We start from the raw sequence: 22,004 nt of genomic DNA, 5'->3' as shown, positions 1-22,004 counted from the left end.
AATTGTAATGTAATATTTTTGGTGCACGTGACATTTGTATATTCTGGCAACCTAATCCTAACTTTTAGTTTTATTTCTACAGTTAATTTGAGTCAGGCCTTTTACTGGTTTTCCCAGTAACTTCCTGGTTGACTAAAGTTATTCCTTTAGACCCTTGATATTCAAAGTATAGTCTCCATGGACTAGCATCACTAGCATCATTACCTACAAGTTTTGTTAGAATGCAGAATATCTGCCCCAACCACGACCTGCTGAATCAGAACATGCCATTTTCATACAATTTCTGTGTGATTCATGTGTTCGCTGAAGTTAGAGAAGTAGAACAATGGTGTTAGTTTCGAAGAGAAGGGCTGGATCATGGGAATAGTTTTGGATGGGAATTTATCTATGGCATTTAGGCTTGAAGGAGAGTTCAGCTGGATGTAAAATCCTTGGGACTTTTTTTGGAACCTGATGAAATAAATAAGTCACCTGTAACAAAGTTTTGACACAATATGAAAACATTGCATTGGGTATTAGTTGATAGGAAGAAATTGTGCATTTGATTAGTATGTAATGGTATTATGGTTCTTTTTTAAGAGACAAACATGTTTATGGACAAATTTATGTATTTTGAGGATTTGGTTTAAAATAATCCATCCCCTTACCCCAATAAAGTTGGAATGGGATGGGGAATAGATTAAATAAGAACATAGGGTTGATAAATTTTGAAGCTGGAATAGATAAAACGCAAGCGTCTTATATTCCTTCTATCTTTGTATATGTTTGAAAAATTATATAATACAATGTTAAGGAAATAATTAAATCATATCTTATAGTTTGCTGTTCTTCCATTTTCCTATTGAACATTGTAATGAAATCTCAGGCTGGTCTTTTTTTTTTCCTTTGTATCAGTATCTTGATTTTTTTTGCCTTTTTTACGAATCCTTTATTTGTCTTTGGTATTTAGTAACTTTACTGAATGTCATATAATAATAATCATATCATGAGTTTTGATGCTGACCTTCTGGGTCAGTTTTTCCTGGCACTTTCAATATTTAGCTTCAAGGCTCCTGTTACTTCAGGAATGCTATCTTGAATTATATCTTTATTTTTTGTTCCAGTCTTATTTGGTTTTCTTATTTGGGGGCTTCAATTAAGCATATTTTGGATCTCCTTTGTCTGCCTTCTCTATTACTTTCATATTTTTTCCCTCTTACATTTTTTCCATGTCTGTTCTCTCTTGTGTTCCTACCCCTTTCATTTCTCTTTTTTTCTCTTTTATCCAAATTCTATCCAAATTTTATCAGATTCTGTCATGTTTTATTTCCCTTTGTCCTTAGGTTTCTATTTTAAGGTCTTCCTTAATATAGTTGATTGTTTTATTGTTTTCAAAATATCTGAATCTTTGGGAGTTCCCAGTGTGACTCAGTGGTTATGAACCCAACTAGTTAGTATCCATGAGGATGCAAGTTCGATCCCTGGCCTTGCTCAGTGTGTTAAGTACCCGGCGTAGCTGTGAGCTGTGGTGTAGATCCCAGATGTGCTCCCATCTTGGGTTGTGACTGGCATAGGCCTCAGTTGTAGCTCTGATTTGACTCCTAGCCTGGGAATTTCCATATGCTGCACATGCAGCCCTCAAAAAAAAAAAAAGCTGGGAGTTCCCATCGTGGCGCAGTGGTTAACGAATCCAACTAGGAACCATGAGGTTGCGGGTTCGGTCCCTGGCCTTGCTCAGTGGGTTAACGATCTGGCGTTGCCGTGAGCTGTGGTGTAGGTTGCAGACGCGGCTCGGATCCTGCGTTGCTGTGGCTCTGGCGTAGGCCGGTGGCTACAGCTCCGATTCAACCCCTAGCCTGGGAACCTCCATATGCCGCGGGAGCGGCCCAAGAAATAGCAACAACAACAACAAGAACAAGACAAAAAAGACAAAAAAAAAAAAAAAAAAAAAATTTCTGTGAAGATACAGGTTTCTTAACCCTACCCCCAGTATGTTTTCTTTCTATTACATGGACCCTATTTCCTCTCTTTGTATGGTTCTTATTTTGGGAGGAATGTGAGGCAATAAAAAATATGATTGTAGAGTTGTTTTGTGTGAAGGAATTTTGTCAACTAGTCGGCCTTGCCACTGAGTAGGAAAGCTGTCTTGTCACTGGGGAATTCGCAGATGGCTTGTCTCTGGGGGTGATCAGTTCCTCTAGAAAGAAATCCTGTGGTCTCTTCTTGTGGTTGTAAGCCTGGATTCTATAACCTGGCTTTTGCCGTTCTGGAAGCAGATGAGGATCCCCCTTTTCAGCTTGCATTTAATCCCGGGTAGTATTCCTTAGTCTTTGTATTCTTCAAACAATACATTTTTGTGTCTTGAAGGATGAGGATAGCAGTAGGCAACAGGGTGTCTGTTGATTGGTTTGCAGAGTTAAAGCCCATATATTCTTTCCATTTCCACTCTGTCTTGTGCTTCCAAACATAGAACTTTCCTGGGCTTCTGTTGGTCAGCCAGCTCGCTTCTTTATACCTTTCTTCTTTAGGCACCAATGTTGTAGATTCCTTTTCTCTCACAAATGAGTCATAATTCCTACAGATGTTTTTATGTATTCCAGAAATATGTTAATCTCATTTCTCTTTTTCCTGTTTTCTTCGACCTTGTAGGCTCGTGTCATATTTATTCTTTCTAAGTGTTTTTCAGAGTTAGAGGAGATGACAGAGTGGTTAGGCTACCGTGTTTTACCAGAACTCAAAAGCCAGTTCTGGTAAATGAAATTAAATTTTGGTGGACCTAATTAAAGTAAAGAATGAGAAAGCACAAATATACATTAGCAATGTGAAAAGAGGTGTAAAAATGTATAGGATAATATTAACTGCAACTTTATGATAATCAGTTTGAAACACTGTAGCAGGGGTTGGCAAGCTGCATGCTGCAAACCAAATCTGGCCCAACACTTACTTCTACAAATAAAGTTTAAATGGAACACAGCTCTTCCCATTTGTTTGCATATTGTCTAATGCTCTTCTGCTGTGTAGTAGCAGAGCTGAGTAGTTGTGACAGAACCACGTGGCCCACAAAGCCTAAAATGTTTACTCCTTAGCCTTTTAAAGAAAGAGTTTGCTGACTCCTGCTGTAGGGGAAATGATTTCCTAAAGAAAAAGAGATTGCACTTGACTAAAAGTGCTAGACTAGGTAAGTAACCATAGGAGAAATTGAAAAGGTTTGGGCGCCAACAAGAAAGCTGATTTCTGAGCTCACTAATCTTTGAAGGACAGGTAATTTGCCTTTTTTTTTTTTTTTTTTTTTTTTTTGGTCTTTTTAGGCCCACACCCACAGCATATGAAAGTTCCCAGGATAGGGGTCAAATTGGAGCTGCAGCTACCAGCCTACACCACAGCTCACTGTGGTGCTGGATCTTTAACCCACTGAGTGAGGCCAGGGATTAAACCCTTGTCCTCATGGATGCTAGATGGGTTTGCACTGAGCCACAATGAGAACTATCCCCCTTTCTTTTTAGATTATTTTAGACCATAGAATAATATGAAAAAGTCTATTCAAGATGACATCATCAAAGTATTAATATAGTCATCTTTTAAAGAAAACTTGCTGTTTAAGTTTTTTGTTTTTGCAGATTTAAAGTGGGTTTTATTGTTCATGCAGTGATAACAGAATGCAGTACCGTGGTCCTCCATGACCAAACATGCTCTGTCTATCTCAGGAAGATGCAGTGCCGCTTTTGTCTGATAGCGTTCACTTATCCCCTTGACCACACAGTTCCCTACTTTTTCCTAATACCATTTGTGGACATTTGCATTAGTTCCATTTCTTCCTTCCCTTTCCTTCCTTCCTTCCTTCCTTCCAGGGATGGGATGGTGTTGGAGGGGCAAATTAGTACTCTGTTTGAAAGTAGCTAGCATTTTGTAACATTTCTTCATTTAGGGCACCACCCAAGGATGGCTCATGCCAAGGTATTATTCTGTGGTCTCAACCTCGGGAGCATCCCTCTCCATACAGGAGGTTGCCCAGGCCTGGGGAGAAGTTCTGAATAGCTGGGTGCTCTTAGAATACTGAACCCCCAAACCCTGAAGACAGATTGTCCCACTAAATGAGTGTGCTTGAGACTATGTCAAAGATAACCAACGCTTAATTTTATAGGAGAGTGACAGCCCCTTTATGAAGTTGTTTTTCAGTAACAGTGGTCTATTCTGAGTTAACTTTAGTCCTTACTTTTATTAAACAACAATTTGTCTTCCTCTCCCTCACAGAGCTCTCTCGCTGAGACCTTGGATAGCACTGGTAGTTTAGACCCCCAGAGATCGGACATGATTTATACCATAGAAGATGTTCCTCCCTGGTACCTGTGCATATTTCTAGGGTTGCAGGTAAGATGGTTCCTTTGGAATGTTACCACCAACAGATGCTTGAATTGTCTGTCTGGATTTTTTTTAAATTCAACTTTTATTTTTATCTATTGATGACTTTGTTGTAAATTACTCTTAAGAATGATGAATGGAGATTGTTAACCTGAATTTTATTGCAGTGAAAGGTAGAAAACAGGAGGAGTAGGTTAATCATGGAATGAAAGAAGGAAAATGTTCGGGGAATAAGCAAGAGAAATGACATGGAAGGAAGGAGAAAGGGTTGTAGATAATGGAAAGGGGAGAATAGAGGGAAGAGAAAGGTAAAAGAAGAGAGAAAAAAAGGGTTCACCAATCCTAGTTAACTAAGCCACAGTCACTGTCAACACTGCCATGAAATATGGGTGATACTGAGAGGTGTGATGTTGGTCAGGACATAAATGTGGAGGCTTCAGTTCTGTTTTTAAAGGAAGGCAGACTTTGCATTGGTGGTGGCTGCTTTGTCTGCCGTAGCTTCCAATGGGAGCAGAGTAGGGAAGCTGCCAGAGGAGGGGATGAGAGGATGGGGGTGGTGGTGGTAACACAAGCTGATGCAGGACTGCTGCATCTTTGGTGCTCACCTCCCTTCTCCTTCCCCACTTAGAGATTGAAGTGGGGGCTTTAGGAGAAAGAGGGTGCCCTGGAAGGCTCTTAGCCCAGACACACACCACTGGACTGAGTTTGCCTTGGTTTTGAGGTCTTACTTTCCATTCTTACTTTCTCAAGTTTGAATGATCAGTTCATGCTGAGAAAAATCAGTCCCATTGCCCAGACAGGTTTATTCACTCGGAGGTAGGCTGTACCTGCTGACAGCTGATGCTTTGGTCCAGTTTCCAGGCCCCTCCCCCACCTCAGGTATCAAAGTACTTGGTAACCTAGACGGAAGGGTATCTAAAAAAGAAAAAAGTATAATCAAAGGAGCTGAATGATCTTAGCAAATAATTTCCCTTGGGCTGAGTATCTCAAGGCAGGTTCAGAAAACATATTTTTTGAAATGTTGATATTATAGATATTTCTAGAAGTAGTCTTTCTTGTTCAGGTAGGACTGGGAAACCCTGTGTGCATCATGCCCTTCTGGACAGTGTGCATTCTTCCTAAACTGGTGAGCAGCCCTGGGAAGTCCTAGATGGAATTGCTCTGTTCCCCTCACCAAACAAACCCCTCTTAGTGTTACACGATTGGGCTTTATGGGCTAAAGCAGCACACTTTGGCAAACATGAGCAGAGATGGGGAACTATTGGGAAGAAAAGTAGGAGGTTTGCAGAAAAGAAGTTGGAACTGAACAGGCCGGCTTCTGGAAAGAAGAGAGGTGAGCTGTAAGGGCTGGAATGTCCTGCCAGGGCCACAAGGCATGGGGGAGGAGCCCTAAAGGATGAGTGGACTGGGCTCTGTGGAGGAGTCCCACAGCTCCTGTGTGTCCTTAGCATTCCCTGCTTGCTGGTTAACAGTGGCAGACCATGGAAAAAGATGGAAAACGCCTTGTGCAATGAAGTTTGTATAAATTCAATCCCTAGACCTGAAAGAATTTTTTTTTTAGAGTAGATTAATTATCTCAAGAACATGTATGTAAAATTCTATGTAAAATATTGCCAAGTCAAATCCCAGAAGAAAAACATAGCATGACTAACTAGGGTTTTGTTTCAAGAATGGTTCAGTACAACACAGTCTGTATTAACAGATTAGAGGAGAAAGGACCTATGATTTTAGCGATTGATGCTGACATGCATTTTATTTTTTTAACTTCAAAAAAATTTTTATAATTTTTTAAATTGAAGTATAATTGATTTATAATGTGTTAATTTCTGCTGTACAGCACTGTGATTCCGTTCATACATATACGTATACACTCCTTTAAAAAATGTTCTTGAGGGAGTTCCTGTCGTGGCACAAGTGGTTAACAAATCCGACTAAGAACCGTGAGGTTGCGGGTTCGATCCCTGGCCTTGCTCAGTGGCTTAAGGATCCGGCGTGGCCGTGAGCTGGGGTGTAGGTTGCAAACGCGGTTCGGATCCCGAGTTGCTGTGGCTCTGGTGTAGGCTGGTGGCTACAGCTCTGATTTGACCCCTAGCCTGGGAACCTCCATATGCCAAGGGTGCAGCCCTAAAAAGACAGAAAAGACCAAAAAAAAAAAATTCTTGAAAAGTGTTTTTAAAAAGTAAATATTCCCAGTAAGAATTATGTAAGTAAAACTTCACCAGTGTTTTTACTGAGTACTTCCTTTGTGCTGGCCTGGATTCATGTGAGTAGTAAGACAAGAAAATGTAATGGAAAGGAGAAACGCTGGAAAAGAGAGATGATTTGACATGTAGGAGATTATACCTAAAAAAATAGAAATTCTTCATGTGGACTACTTTCTAAAAACAATGGGGTGTGTGTGGAGGGGGCAAAGTTTAGGGTAAAGGCAGAAAAAAATACAAAGAAAGGTTTACTCTTTCTCCTGCTGTCTCCTGTCACTCACAGCACTACCTGACCTGCTTCAGCGGCACAATCGCGGTGCCCTTTCTGCTGGCCGACGCCATGTGTGTGGGGTACGACCAGTGGGCCACCAGCCAGCTCATTGGGACCATTTTCTTCTGTGTGGGAATCACAACTTTGTTGCAGACAACTTTTGGATGCAGGTGAGATTGGAGTACTAAACTGGGGATGCTGAAGTGCCCATGAGGCATCGAGCACTGCCATCCACCTAGGGCTGCTTAGAAGGACTGACAAGACTGTGGGGAGGTGTGTGCTTGTGGCATTTGCCTGCCTCCTCCCAGCCCTACTGTGTGTCTTCTCTAGGTGGGTGACACCATTTCCCACCTAGTTGTGCAGGCTGAAAACTCAGAGTCACTTGGCCCCTTCCATCCCACAGCTGCCAGAGCAGGTTCTCTCCAGCACCCCCTTCCCGTGCCCATTCCTGAAGTGCAGGCCTGGCCTGTGTTTTGCTGTGTTCCTGGTTGGTTTCCCTGCCCCAGGGCTGCTCTCCTCTGTCCTGCTCTGTGTGCTACCCAATGCCATCATTCAGTGTTCGCCTCTTCCTAGGTGCTGCCAGGCTACAGCTCTACTCTGTTTAAAAACTGGGATGTGCCCACCCTGGAGGCTTCTCCCTTGTTTTTCTGTCCTACCACCCTTCCAGCCATGTCCCTGAGACCTGCATCCCCTTCCCTGTGCTCACCCTGGGGTGAGCTCCTCCCCGGCCCACCCTGCTGTCTTGCCATCCTTTGTGCTCCCTTGCAGACTTCCAGTCCTGGCTTGTCCCTCCCCTCTTGTGAAGCATCCCTGACTCCCCAAAGCCTCTGTTCTATCATCTGAATTCCCATACCTGCATCTTGTATATGTTCTTCTAATTTGGCTCTTACTTCACTTTGTCATTTTTTGTTTTGTCTTTTCCCACTGATGTGTGCTTCCCTCCTTGATGCCAGGGCTCCACTTTGCATCCCCAGTCCCCAGCTTAAATGGGTGTGGACCTGGCATAGGCAGCAAGAGAACTATCCTGTCTTACCTCCTCCTGAAGGCTTGCTTTGTCCTCTCCTGTCCCCTTCTTCCACCCCCTTCGCAGTTAGCCTTTTCATTTACCCTAGGGCCCTACTCAAGGGGTGGAGCCTGTGGGGACAGGACTGCCCTCAGAAGGACAGCAGAGTAAACATGCAAGTTCTGTCTCTCACTTCATTACAGGCAGTCTGCCTTCCCTGCTAGAGGAGTGGGAGTGAAGGCAGAGGGCAACGGAAGCAGCTTGGGAATCATGGACTATCTTCCAATGAGTCAGAATCCTCAGGGTTAACTTTACTTGGGGGGACAGGAGAATATGGGGAGAACAGTGTTAGGGCATTCTGGCTGGAGGCATAGGCAGTGTCCTCAGAAGGGGTAGGGCAGCTCCCCTGAGGGTCTACTGATGGAAGGAAGGCTGTGAGGGCTGGCCAGCTCCTGAAGTTCTCAAAACTCAGTTCAGGGATTAGGGAAATCCAAGAGAAAGGTGACAAGGACCCAGGCAAGGATTCTGGAGTGGGGACAGAAAGGAGCTGTTAGGGGAGATAGAGAAGCAGAATCCACAGAACTCTACTGTGTGGGAAAGGTAGCCAAGGGGGGAGAGAGAGAGAGAGTGTGTGTGTATGTTTGGGAATTGAAGTGTGTCTGAGTGATGAATTCAGCTCCAGCCCACATTCTGGATGTTTGTTGTTGTCATTATTAAAGTATAGTTGATTTACAGTGTTGTGCCAATTTCTGTTGTATAGCAGTGTGACCCAGTTTGACATATATATGCATTTCTTTTCTTATATTATCCTCCATCATGGTCTATCCCGAGAAATTGGATGTGGTTCCCTGTGCTGTGCAGTAGGACCTCATTGCTTATCCATTCTAAATGTAATAGTTTGCAGTTACTGATCCCAAACTCCCAGTCCATCCCGCTCCCTCCTCTCTCCACCTTGGCAACCACAAGTATGTTCTCTATGTCTGTGAATCTGTTTCTGTTTTGTAGATAGGTTCATCTGTGACATATTTTAGATTCCACATGTAAGTGATGTGATATGATATCTGTCTCTTTATGACTTATCTCAGTATGAGAATTTCTCGTTGCATCCATGTTGCTGCAAGTGGCATTATTTCATTCTTTTTATGGGTGAGTAGTCTTCCATTGTGTATATGTACCACACATCATCTTAATCCATTCATCCGCTGATGGACATTTAGGTTGTTTCCATGTCCTGGCTATTGTGAATAGTGCTGCAGTGAACATAGGGGTGCATGTGTCTTTTTCAATGAATATTTTGGCCATATATATGCCCAGGAGTGGGATTGCTGGGTCATATGGTAGTTCTCCATTTAGTTTTCTGAGGAACCTCCATACTGTTTTCCATAGTGGATGTACCAATTTACATTGCCACCAACAGTGCAGGAGGATTCTCTTTTCTCTACACCCTCTCCAGCATTTGTTATTAATGGTGGCCATTCTGTCAGTTTCTGCTTTTGATACTTAGACAGAAAGAAGAGCCTTGAGTGTGCCTTTTTTGTCTTAAAGAATCTCTATGATTGAGTGTATTTGAACAACTGCCTTTTGGACTGGGGAGAGGGCAGAGCACCACCCACCCAGTGATGTCACTCCCTCCCCCTCATGCTTCTGGCCCATAGTTAATTTTTGTTTTTCTTCCCTCTTTGTGCTAAAAGCACCTTTTTCTTGTCTGGGATACTTGCCTCCAGCTCCCTTCGGGTAGGAGAACAGCAAGAACGCAACCAGTGGCATGGTTTCCAACTCCTCTCAGCTTGAAGCTGTCATTGATATGTTCTTTTCCGTTTTGTCCAGCATGTGTTTGAGGGTCTGCTGTGTGAAAGTGAACCCAGATGCTGAGGTAGGTGAGAGGCATCTCCCCCTCACCTGGTTGGTCACTTCCTCTGGGGTTTGTTTGGCATGTCTGTGTATTCATTTATCCCATCTACCCCACTCTCTGCATCTCCCTGTCTCTTACTCCTTCCCGTTAAAACTCTGACACCTCTTTCTTCAAATTCTCCTCCTTTCACTGTGCCCCAAGAGGCAGGGCTTCCCCTCCAGCTGAACCACTTCTCATAGCCTTGCCCCCCGGTTTCCTGTGGGTTTCATAAGAAAAGAGCAAATATTTAAAGCCAAATATCCCACTCCCCTAGGATTTCCAATAGAGCAGGGCTGTCACTCTAACCTCAGAGGAATGGAGACTCACCTCTGGTACTCGGATACACAGTACGTACTCCGAACAGGGTCATACTGTCAGAGCAGCAGCATTGCCAGTGTTAGTTAAAATCCAGTAGTTGAATATTGTGATGATAAACTGTAATCCCACGGGCACTCAGAATCTGTAGTTCACAGGCAAGTGTTAGCTTATGCCATGTGGTAAATGACGGCTGCTTCTTCCTTCAAGCTTGCAGGAGTGCAAGAGAGCATGAGAGGTTGAGCTTTAGAGGTTAGCGAGCCTTATGACTCTTGGACAGAGGGCCTCTCCAGCTCCCAGTTTCCTTCTGTGAAAATGAGAGGAGGCTCTTCCTAAGGTGTCCTGTGGATTATGTTTGCCATCCTTGTGTTTTTGTAGATTATGTAAACTTCTGCCTAAAATATGTTTGAAAAGTTATAAAGTATGAATAATATGAAAAGCCTTTTAGTTCTGCTATTGCTGACATACACCCTCATCTTAGACTTTCGTGAATTATCATCTTAGCAGCCTTGTGCATTTACTTCCTGATCACACCTGAGTCAAACAAACAGATAAAGCAGTGGGTCAGAGGGAATATAAGGGTGGGACAGTGTGGGAGAGAAAGGCTAATGTGGCCAAGAGTGGGGTTTATTCCCAGTGTCGCAGCCATAGGGATTTGCAGATGGGTTGTGTGTTTGTTCACAGTTCACACTCATTTTTGTAGGTGGAGAGCTGCAGAAGGAAAGACTGTTCATGTTCAGCTTTCATGATTTCTAGGACAGATTTTCACTTTTCCAACTGAGTGGTTTACCACATTGTGTCTGAGTTCTGTGCATTTCCTTGTGTATTCTGCCTAAGACATAGTCCCCTGCATTGGCTGTAGTGGGTGCATGGGACCTGGAGACCTGCTGTTGTCCATGCCTCTGAGGGGTGGGTCTGGTGTTGTGAGGAAGCCGAGACGACACTTGTGGGTCTAGAGCAGAAGGAAGGATTGTGTGAGCATTCCCATCCTGTGGGTGGTGGCCAGATCATCCCTGCTCTGAATTTCCTGGGCACTCTGGTGAAGAGCAGCGTGCTCTTCCTGGAAAGCTGTTTCATTCCATAAAAATAACCAAAATTGTTATGGAAGCAGTGAGGGTGAAACAGATGTGTGCCTTTGCAAGCTCAGAGTGCCGGCTCTAGGATGCCGGGTCATAAACACTCCTTTGGGGGCATGTTTTCCACAAGCTGGGCTGGCTCAGGCCATACAGATGGTGTCTGATGCCGCCCTCCTTCCTTCACTGCACATCTTCCCAAGCCTGAACGTGGTTTTCTTTTGTCAAGAGACCATGGCTTGTTCTGAAGTGGAGGTCAGTGTCTCAGCCCCAGTTGTGTGACTTCTGTGGCTTTAGTGATTTGCAGAGTCTCTGCTTGTTGGGAATGGGTGGGTTTTGTGACAGCTGCATCCTCCATTCCTCTCCTCCCTCCTGACGTTTTCCTTCTCTCCTTTTCCCTTTGACCTTGACCTTTGCTTTCAACGAGGTCTTTATTGCTAAGCGCCCTTGAGTGAGGTTTCACAGTTCTCCTCATTCTAGTTGGTTTGTGATGTCAATCCCTCTTATCCCTTGGACTCTTTCCAGGAATTAGTACGAAGCCTTTAAAATTCCAAGAGTAGGGCAGAGTCTTCCTAACCTGGGTGTTAGCCTGCCCACAGCAGCCACACCTCCCTGGCTCTGGGGAGGACTCAGTTAATGTATCATCTTGACTGCCATTGTCTTTTCTATCAGAGACCTAGCCTTGGTAGCAGCTCTGAGCTTCCCAGAATCCCCACCCTTGACTCTGGGTATGAAGGAGGGCCCTCCAGGACCCTGCCCATTGTACAGCATGCTGACCTCTGATCTTCCCTGAAGTGTGCAGGTGCTGTGTTTAGGGGACCACATCCAGCCTTTTGTTCCAAGTGCCTCTTGGAGGCCTCTCCAGTGAAAAAAAAAGCTGCAGGTGAAGTGGCCCCTTCCTTGGGAGCCTCTCCTCGTCACAGGCCTGCTGTAGAAAACAAAACCTTCCTTTCCTGAGAACACTTCCCTGTCTTGCATCTCCTTGGGTTCTTATGGAGCCATGTTGTACATGTTGTCTGCTCACTAAGTATAGGGAGCAGCTCCAGGATATTTTAAGGTCTTAAGTCTGGAGCTTTGAACTCTTAACTGTTGATAAAATGTAGAAGAATGAAGGGATGTGCTGCTTAGATGAGGGAGACTGGGATTTCCCCCTTCATTCTTTTTCTGTATGTCTATTTGTATGGGGAGAGGTATTGTATGTGCATTTTCTTAAATTACTTGAGAGTTGCAGGTAGCATGCTGGTGGCTCACCCCTAAACATTCTCCTGGGAATAAAGGTCTCCTGTGTAACCAGTTACATACCTGCGGAAGTTTAGTCATGTCATCTAATATGCAGTCTATGTTAAATTTCCCTAGCTGTCCCTAAAATATCTTTTATGGCTGTTCCCTCCACCTCTCTGAACCAGGATCCTTTCAGGTTCATGTGTTGCATTTGTTTGTGTTTCTTTTGGTCTAATAATAAATAGCCCCTACCTTTTTCTTCCACATCATCTTCTTTTTAGAGTCCAGGCCAGTCGTCTCGTTGTCTGAATTTGTCTGTCTTTGTGCTGGTATTTGATTTGTTCCACAGCCCCCCATTTGTTGTAAACTGGGAGATGGAGCCAAAGGCATGGGTTCAGGGTGAAGGTTTTTGCCAGAATTATTATGTAGATAATAGGGAGCCTGTCAGGTTAAGCAGGCTCTTAATAGCAAGTTGTAGGTTTTTTCAGCAGTTCCCCCCACAACCCCCACATAAAATAATTACCGTTCCTTTAACTCGAAGAATTTTAGGTAGTACATAAAAGACACTGGAGCAAGGGAGAACCTAGAGGTAATGACCTAGGATGGGGAGCTTTGCCTCACTCCCCTCACCAGCTGTATCAGGGAGCTTTGGCTTCAGAGTCACTCTCATTCTACCATTTACCAGCCGTATGACTCTGGGCTAATTGCCTGATCTCAAAACCCCCTTCCATTGCTTGTAAAATGATAATAATAATAAAATTGTTAGCATCAAATAAGATAATGACTAATACCTGTCCATACCCACCTGTTGGTGCTCTTTATTGTAGTGGACTCTCCTGAAGGGAAGGAGGCAGGGGAGTGCAGTGGGCAAGGGCTGGGACCCCAGGTGGAGCAGCCTGTCCTTGATGACATGGCAGGTGTCGGGTGTGCTCTTTGGCCACACTGCCGTAGCTTTTCTAGGTGGCCTCCCCCTTCAGTTAACATGCTGTTTCTCTGTTTGCTAGTATTTCTGAGGCTTCAGGGAGACTAGGAGACTAAGTCTTCTTAGTATATGTGGGATTAATTTACTTCCCCCAAATATTTTTTCTTTGACTGTCACCTCTTACCACACATGTTCCCACATGTTCTATAAAATGCTCATTTTCTTCCCCATGGCCCACTGGTTCACCCTTTTATCCTTCCTTTTCAGGCAGGTGACTGCCTGGCAAAAGTTGTACAGGGATAAAGCAGCACCACCCAGAAGCAGAGGATAAAGCTCTCGTCAAACACCCAGAGGGAAACTCTTTATTTTTTTAAAATTTTTGTGTTTTTTGGTATCTATTTGACATAACTAGTATTTTAAGGAATGTGTTATCTTCTTCCCATTTCCCCTGCCAGAAAGACACTTCATAGATACAATTTTTTAAAGTCATATCTATTGAGGGGTAATTGACATTCAGTAAAATTTGTCCCTTTTCATGTATATGCTTAGATGATTAAGTGACTGTGTACACTTAATCACCACCACAACCCACAGAGCATTCCACACCCCCAAAGAATCCCCTCATGCTTCTCTGTGACTGGCTAGATTTTTAAGTAATAAACTCTTGACATGAAATCATTGATACTATCATGCTTGAAAAGAAGGTTATCAAAATTGTACCCTCCAAAATTTCTGTGCTCTGTCTGAACAAGGCCTCCTCTTGGGAACCGGGAGAGATGCTAGTGGGCTGCTTTCTACTGAGGTACCCCAGGAGTGTGTCTGATTAGAAGTACTGACTGAAATAGTCCATGTAATTTTGATACATACCTGTAAGACCAGAATATCATAGACTTGAAGATAAAAGTTACACTTGACTTTAGTTAAAACTTTTCTTTGAATCAACTCAAAATGGATTAGAGATCCAAATATAAGAAAAATAAAACTATATAACCATTAGAATAAAATAAGGGTGAATTCCTTTATAACTAGCAGTTGAAAAAAGCTTTTAAACTAGGATTCAAAGTCTAGAAACAAAAAGGGTGATGAATTTGATGTCATTAAATATTTAAAAAATTTTAAGCTTTATATTGTAGAAATATAGCAGAAACAGATAAAAGAGAAAAATATCTGTAACATATCATAGATAAGTTCTAATATAGAAAGAACTCTTAAAAGTCAGAGTTTAAAAATACCAAAAAACTGTATGGAAAAAAAGGGCAAATGAACCTCGCAGGGCAAAAGAACCTTGCATTATCACTGTAGCAGCTTAGGTTGCTGCTATGGCATGGGTTCATTCCCTGACCCAGGAACTTCCACATACTGTGGGTGGGACCAAGATAAGAAAAAAGGGCATAAGACATGAATAGACAGTTCACAAAAAAGTTATAAAATGGCCCTATTCCATATGAAGGGGTCATCAAATTGACTTACAATAAGAGAAATACAAACTGAAGCTACCCTGAGATACCATTTCTCTCCTTTGTCAGACTGACAGAAAGTAATTTTGACAAGCCCTCTGATGGCAAAGCTGTGGAAGAATGGCTATTATTACACAGTGTCATCAGGAGTGAAAGTAGTTCAGTCCCTATGAAGAAGAATGTTATAGTATCTAGAGTACATACACATTTATCAGCAATCCATCCCACTTCTAGAAATTTACCCTGTAGCTGTAATCTCACAAATGCAAAATAAACACAAGTTTTTTTTATTGTTGTATAATTTGTAATGTCAAAATATTTAATACAATTTAAATGCCCATATGTAGGAGACTGACTACAGTCATATATAATGAATTACTATGTAGCCCTGAGAAAGAATAAGAAACATCTCTATGAACTGATATAGAGTAAGTTCTAAGATATATTGAAAGAGCAAGTTGCAAAAAAGTGTTTGTGTGTTTAGAGAAATAAGAATAGGTTAGAAATTAATAGAAATAGTTGGGAGTTCCCATCATGGTGCAGCAGAAATGAATCTGACTAGGAACCATAAGGTAGAGGGTTTGATCCCTGGCCTCGCTTAATAGGTTTTGGATCTGGAGTTTCTGTGAGCTGTGGTGTAGGTCGCAGATGCAGCTCAGATCTGGTGTTGCTATGGCTGTGGTGTAGGCCAGCAGCTGCAGCTCCGATTAGACCCCTAGCATGGGAACCTCCATGTGCTGTGGGTGTGGCCCTAAAAAGCAAAAAAAAAAAAAAAAAAAAAAAAAAAAGGAATGGTTAGCAGTGATGGATGAGTGTGATTTGGGGATGGAGGGGATAGGAATGGCAGTGAGACTTTCCTGGTATATCTCTTTATATGGTTTGATTTTTTTTTTTTTAACTATAGAAACATTCAGTATTTGCAAAACAAAATCTAAGGATGAAGAAAAGCAAACCCTAAAATTGAATACACACAGAAACAAGTAAACCTAATTATATGTTATATTGCTGGCCACGTAGGGAAAAGAATTAATTCACAGACTTTAGAGTATGGTAATTTGCATACTCTGAATGGGATATATATTCTAAAGACAAAAAACAAAACAAAGGAGAAATCTTGAATTTAGAGGTCGTCTTAGTAGTGATATTGGTATAATTCTGGAACTATGCTGTATGGTATTACATATTGAACATATGATTGACTCCGTTGGTGTTGGAAATCAGGATTCTCAGTATAGTAGAAGGAGAGGTATAAATATGGAAAGAAAGAAAGAAATCCAGTAGTATTGACTTGAACTGGAGGTATCATTATGACCCCATGATTGAAAAAATGAGTTGTTTCTCTGTTTGCTGATTGAATGCCATCCCAGCAATGGTGAGCCCACCTAGTCCTCAGATCTTGGTATCTAAATACCATTCTCCACTGAAATGAATCAGGACTCCTTGGAGAAGTGGTTGACTCCAGGGTTAGGGCTGAGAAAAGTGAAAGTTAAGCCTGGAACATCTCGTGTCAGAAAGCAAGGAACTGCTTAAAGAATAAGGCAGGGGTATTGGGGAGCTATGACAAAAGAATGGGAACCTGGCTTGAACAAGCTGCTTTGGGCAAGTTTAGGACTATCTAATTATTAAAAGGAATCGTCATGAAAGTGTATTATTAAACTGAATTAAAAACAAACCTGTACATTTACAGTGATGTTCCTCAAAAAAAGTGGCTTTAAAAATCATGGACTTGGAGAATAGACTTGTGGCTGCCCGACGGGAGAGGGAGGGTGTAGGAGGGATCGGGAGCTTGGGGTTATCAGATACAACTTAGGATAGATTTACAAGGAGATCCTGCTGAGCAGCATTGAGAACTATGTCTAGATACTCATATTGCAATAGAACAAAGGGTGGGGGGAAGAATGTATACATGTAAGAATAACTTGATCCCCATGCTGTACAGCAGGAAAAAACAAAAAATAAAATATTTCTTAGATAACTCTGAAAAAAAAAAAGAGAAAATCTTTAAAGGAAGATGTGGTATATATACACAATGGAATACTACTCAGCCATAAAAAAGAACAACATAATGCCATTTGCAGCAACATGGATGGAACTAGAGACTCTCATACTGAGTGAAATAAGTCAGAAAGAGAAAGACAAATACCATATGATATCACCTATAACTGGAATCTAATATACAGCACAAATGAACCTTTCCACAGAAAAGAAAATCACGGTCTTGGAGAATAGACTTGTGGTTGCCCAGGGGGAGGGAGAGGGAGGGGGAGGGAATGGGATGGATTGGGAGCTTGGGGTTAACGGATGCAAACTATTGCTTTTGGAGTGGATTTACAATGAGATCCTGCTGTGTAGCACTGAGAACTATGTCTAGATACTTAGATCGCAACATGACAATGGGAGGAAAAATTATGTATACATGTATGTGTAACTTGGGCCCCATGCTGTACAGTGGAAAACAAATAAATAGATAAATTTTTAAAAATAAGTAAATAAAAACACTTCTAAAAAAAGTGGCTTTACAAAAGGACACTAATGAATGAATATAGATAGAATGATAAAATTGAAAAACCATAATTTTTAAGTCCACTGTGTAAGAATGCTAATAAACTAGTGGGAATATAATATTTGTACAATCTAAGAATCACCCTGTAGAGAATTTATTCATTACAAAAGAGAAAAGATGCTTTTTAAAAATTTTTTGCTTTTTAGGGCTATACCTTCAGCATATGGAAGTTCCCAGGTGAGGGGTCAAATTGGACCTACAGCTGCTGGCCTACACCACAGCCACAGCAGCACCAGATCCAAGCCACGTCTACCACTTGCACCACAGCCCGCGGTAACACCGGATCTTTAACCCACTGAGCGAGGCCAGGGATTGAACCTTCATCCTCCTGCATATGAGTCAGGTTTTGTTTCCGCTTAGCCACAACTGGAACTCCAGAAAAGGTACTTTTAAAATGGAGAGTTCCAGCAGTCACTACCCTAACCTGGCTTTCCTACCTCGTGGAACAGCTTGATGTGACAGGCCTCCTGATGTGATGCTATAAGAAGTCTGAGCAGTCTCCTTACTGAGAATGTTTAGCCTGGCTTTAAACATCAGATGGAATTAGGAACTCTGATTGGCTATAAGAAATTTTATAACCAATTAGAGAAATTTAAGTGTGACCTGAATATTAGATTACATTATTAAAATTAATGTCACCTCTCAGGTGTGGTAACTCAGGCAATGATGTGGAAGGATAAGTTTATCTTAAGATATGCCCGCTAAAGTGTTTGTTTGAGTAAAGGATACCAGATCTATAAGCTACTTTCCAGCAGTCCAGTTGATAGGTACATATATAGAGTAAACAAAAGGGAAATGTTACCAATTAAGACTTTTCTTTGAAAGTTCTTTGCTTTTTTAAAAAAGGCACTTGGGACACACATTCCTGATGGCAGATTCAGTATTAAAACTGTGGTTTTTTTAAGGCCAAACTTGCTTTATGTTTTAAAATTGTGCTGCAGTTTGGACTCCAGTAAATGCTTATTTGGCAATGAAAGGTTTTGTGCCAGCTTGATTGCTTTCTTGGTAGGTGGTGGAAGCCGCAGACAGAGTGTTCTCTCTGTGCTGATGAATTATGTGTTTGTTTTCATTTTCATTAAATGTTTTGGTTTGGGACAGATGTATTTCATACCTTCATGGTGCTGCTCATAGGCTCATAGAGCCATTGCCTTTTAAACTTTTAAAAACCCTTTCCTTGATGGCACCAAAGAGAAATGCCAGCCCCTGAGGCCTGGATGGGGGGGGGGGGGCAATAATCTGGTTTTATCTTGAAAGTCCATGCACAGTGCTTTTAATCTTAAAAAGAACATCCTCTCCCAAAATTGCAGTTAAAATCAATGTGGCAGAAAGACTTAACCTCTCATTTCTAGTCTAATAAAATTCTTCTCAAAGGATATTTGTAAATAGCAACTTCAATTTATTAATTACTAAGTGAGAGTTGGTGCTAGAAGTCCAGTGATGAGTATGACAGGCTCAGTTTCTACTGTCAGGGAGATTCCAGCCCTCTGGGGAGATGAGCACGTTGGCAGCCAGGAGCTTGTCACAGATGCTTCAGTGCTATTGAAGGGAGTCCATAGAGGCTGAGCTGTGTGCAGACATGACCTGGGAAGGCTAGTCATCTGAGCTGACACCACAAACAAGGGCCATGCCACAACCTGTCAGAATGCCTTCTGAGAATAATTTTAGGGTTAAGGTCAGCTTTCGCATCCCCCTGTCCCCCCAAAGTGGTCCTTTTAGAACAAGTTTCTTCAGCAGTTTTCCTCTTGCCTGCAGGAAGAATGTAGGTCTCTTGTGACCTTTCCCAAATCAGTTCTCACCCATTGTAAAGTATCTGCAATTCTTCAAAGATTTCTGGGTCTGTTGTGTGGCATTCATTTGCTCTTCTCTCTGTCTGAACTACTAACCTCTTTCATATGGGCTGAAGCACTTCTCTTTCTTTAAGCAGCTACAAACTTGGATGGTATCTTGTAGGACTAGATCACCACCCTTCATGTATAGCCGTGATAGGTATCTTTTTCACACAACAGAAACCCCTCAAGGATCCAGAAGTAGTTTTTTCTGTTGTCATATCTGTTTATTATTGTGCCTGAGTCAAGCAGACATCCAAGAAATGTTTATCAAGTGGCCAAAATAATAAATCCCTTTACCTGGCATGGGGTTGTCACCTTTGTTGCCTGGTGCCTCAGTCTCTCCCAGAAGGGATTATTCAAAACGCAGATACAGGGACCTCACCTGAGACTCTGATTAACCAGGACTGTGTGACTTGCAGAAACCTTCATTTTATTTTATTTTATTTTATTTTGCTTTTTAGGGCCACACCTAGGGCATATGGAAGTTCCTAGGTCAGGGGTCAAATCAGAGCTGCAGCTGCCTATGTGGCCTATGCCACAGCCACAGCAACTCGGGATCTGTACCACATCTGCAGCATACACTGCAGCTTGAAGTAATGATGGATCCTTAGCCCACTGAGCGAAGCCAGGGATCTATGCCACATCCTCATGCATTACTAGTCCGGCTTGTGCCCCACTGAGCCAAAACAGAACCTCCTGAAATCTTCATTTTAAACCAGCCCTCCCTGGGAATCATAAAGCAGTTTCCTGGTGACTTGGGGAGTGACTTGTAGAAATCATGGCCAGAAGTTCTAAGTTATAGGGGAATACATTACAAATTCTAAGGCCAGCTGGGAATATTGCCTGGAGGAAGTGCTGTTTTCATTGTGCCTTAAATGGTGAATAAAAATAGAGTATTAGAAATGAATTGATTTGAGAACTATGTCTAGATACTCATGTTGCAACAGAAGAAAGGGTGGGGGAAAAACTGTAATTGCAATGTATACATGTAAGGATAACCTGACCCCCTTGCTGTACAGTGGGGGGAAAATATATATATATATATATATATAAAGAAATGAATTGAGAACAGACTAGAAGAGCAGTGGCTCAGAGGCAAGAGTGTAGACTGCTTGCCTGGAGTGTGGTATGTAAAGTGGCTAGTGGGAGACTAGGCTGGAGAAAGGGTTCAGATCACCTGGATGCCAGGGAAGAAATGGGGTACCTCCAGCAGAGTTTTGAACAAAGTAAGAACTTTTCTGGGGCTGGTTAGGTTCTCTTGCTGTTCTGGGGCTAGAGCCTGACATGGAAACATGTAACTACAAAGGTGTCTGTCTGCTCAGACTCTTTTTTCCTTTTGGCTGCACCCACAGCATATGGAAGTTCCCAGGCCGTAGATTGAATCTGAGCCACAGCTGCAACCTACACCACAGCTGTGGCAACACTGGACCCTTATCCAACTGCGTCACAGAAGGAACTCCTCAGAATTTTTCTTTTTTCCTTTTAGGGCTGTACCTGAGGCAGATGGAAGTTTCCAGGCTAGGGGATGAATCAGAACTGCAGCTGCTGGCCACAGCCACAGCTGCACTGGATCCTTAACCCACTGAGCAAAGCCAGTGATCGAACCCACATCCTCATAGATAACTGTGGGATTCATTACCACTGAGCCACGACAGGAATTTCCAGATTTTTTTCTTAATGACATCTAGTAACACTATTAACTTTAAAAAACTTTTTTCTGCAAAGATCTCTTTGGGGGAGATCTTCCCATATTTAAGATACACTTTTTAACATAGTCTTTTTTTTTTTTTTTTTTTTTCTTTTTTTCCTGTAGAGAGACAACCAGTAAATACTTTAGGCTCTGTGTTTTCTATTGCGACTAATCAGCTCAGCTGTTGCCCCATGGCAGCAGGTGTGGACAACTCCTGAATGAGTGTGGGGGGGTGTTGTGTCCCAGTGAAACTTTACTCACAAAAGCAGGTAGCATGCCGGATTTGGCTCTTGGATCAGTTTGCCAACCTCTGGTGTAAAGAAAAGCATGGTCTAATTTGTTTACTTTCCAGTCATCAGTACAAAATAGAGCAGACAGTCCTGTCTGCGGGGGAGCCCAGGGATCTGAGGTGTAGGTGATCGTGCAAGTGAAGAGCCCCAGGATTGACCAGCTTCATGCTGAGGAAGTGCCCGAAAAGGCACTTTTATTGGATGAGAATAACAAATGCTTTATTATCCTCAGTCGCTTTCTTGGAAAATTGGCTTTGTTGACTTTGATTTAGATAAGCTCTTATTTAATGAAGTAATGTGCTCTCGTGGCAACTTTCCCTAAGAATATTCAGTCAAGCCAGTGAATTACCCTGCCAGTTGCGGAGCCACACTTCACTGCTGGGACACATACTTACTGTAAAGCGGCTGCTTGTCCTTCAGCCAAGACTGCCTATGGGAGGCAGGGTGCGTGGCTGCGCACTGAACACATACATGAGCCCGTGTGCGCATCCTTTCTCAGGTCATCTTGGGAGGTTTTGGGGTAGCACATGTGGGAATTTTCTGTTAGCACCCACTTTCAGAGGAACTCAGGTTGTGTGAAAGTGAGTGAATTTCTTTGTAGCTGTGCTCTCGAGGCCTTTGGTTGTGGTGAAGCCGTAAAATGCTTGCCCTGAAAGGTGCCCAGGCAATGGTCAGATTCGAACTGAGGCTTATGTCACCAGGAGTAGAACCCAGAACCAGTCTTCACTTTGACACATCCAGTGCGTCACCTGTGCAGGGTTGATTGCAGTGGGCCTAAAGATGAGATCTCTAAATGCAGTCCACATTGTATTGCCCTCGAAGGCATTGATTGAAATCTGAAATGATAGTAAAACAAACACCATTTGGACCATTTGAAGGGACATCCATGTCTGATAAGATGCTGACCTCCCTTTGCCTTTTGAGTACATTTCTGAGAAAT

The 22,004-nt window shown here is 42.5% G+C and overlaps 1 protein-coding gene across 44 annotated transcripts in view; it reads left to right on the top strand.

Annotated features, from left to right (window-relative positions):
* Nucleotides 1-22,004, top strand: part of SLC23A2 (solute carrier family 23 member 2) — a 163,168-nt gene that overhangs the window by 104,788 nt on the left and 36,376 nt on the right. For all 44 annotated transcript variants that reach the window (XR_014831817.1, XR_014831809.1, XR_014831806.1 and 41 more), the window contains 2 exon segments: nucleotides 4,231-4,347; nucleotides 6,823-6,980. Coding sequence is in view for 5 of the 44 variants with exons in the window: in NM_001435313.1 (NP_001422242.1) it covers nucleotides 4,231-4,347; nucleotides 6,823-6,980 (275 nt within the window). In the remaining 39 variants the exon portion in view is untranslated.

The sequence above is a fragment of the Sus scrofa genome, chromosome 17 (assembly GCF_054392235.1).
Source record: "Sus scrofa isolate SSC_HxYL_T2T_F1_AM1 chromosome 17, Sscrofa_HxYL_maternal_Yorkshire_Landrace_v2.0, whole genome shotgun sequence".
Lineage (NCBI taxonomy): Eukaryota > Metazoa > Chordata > Mammalia > Artiodactyla > Suidae > Sus > Sus scrofa.
This window is presented reverse-complemented; position numbering and strand designations above follow the sequence as displayed.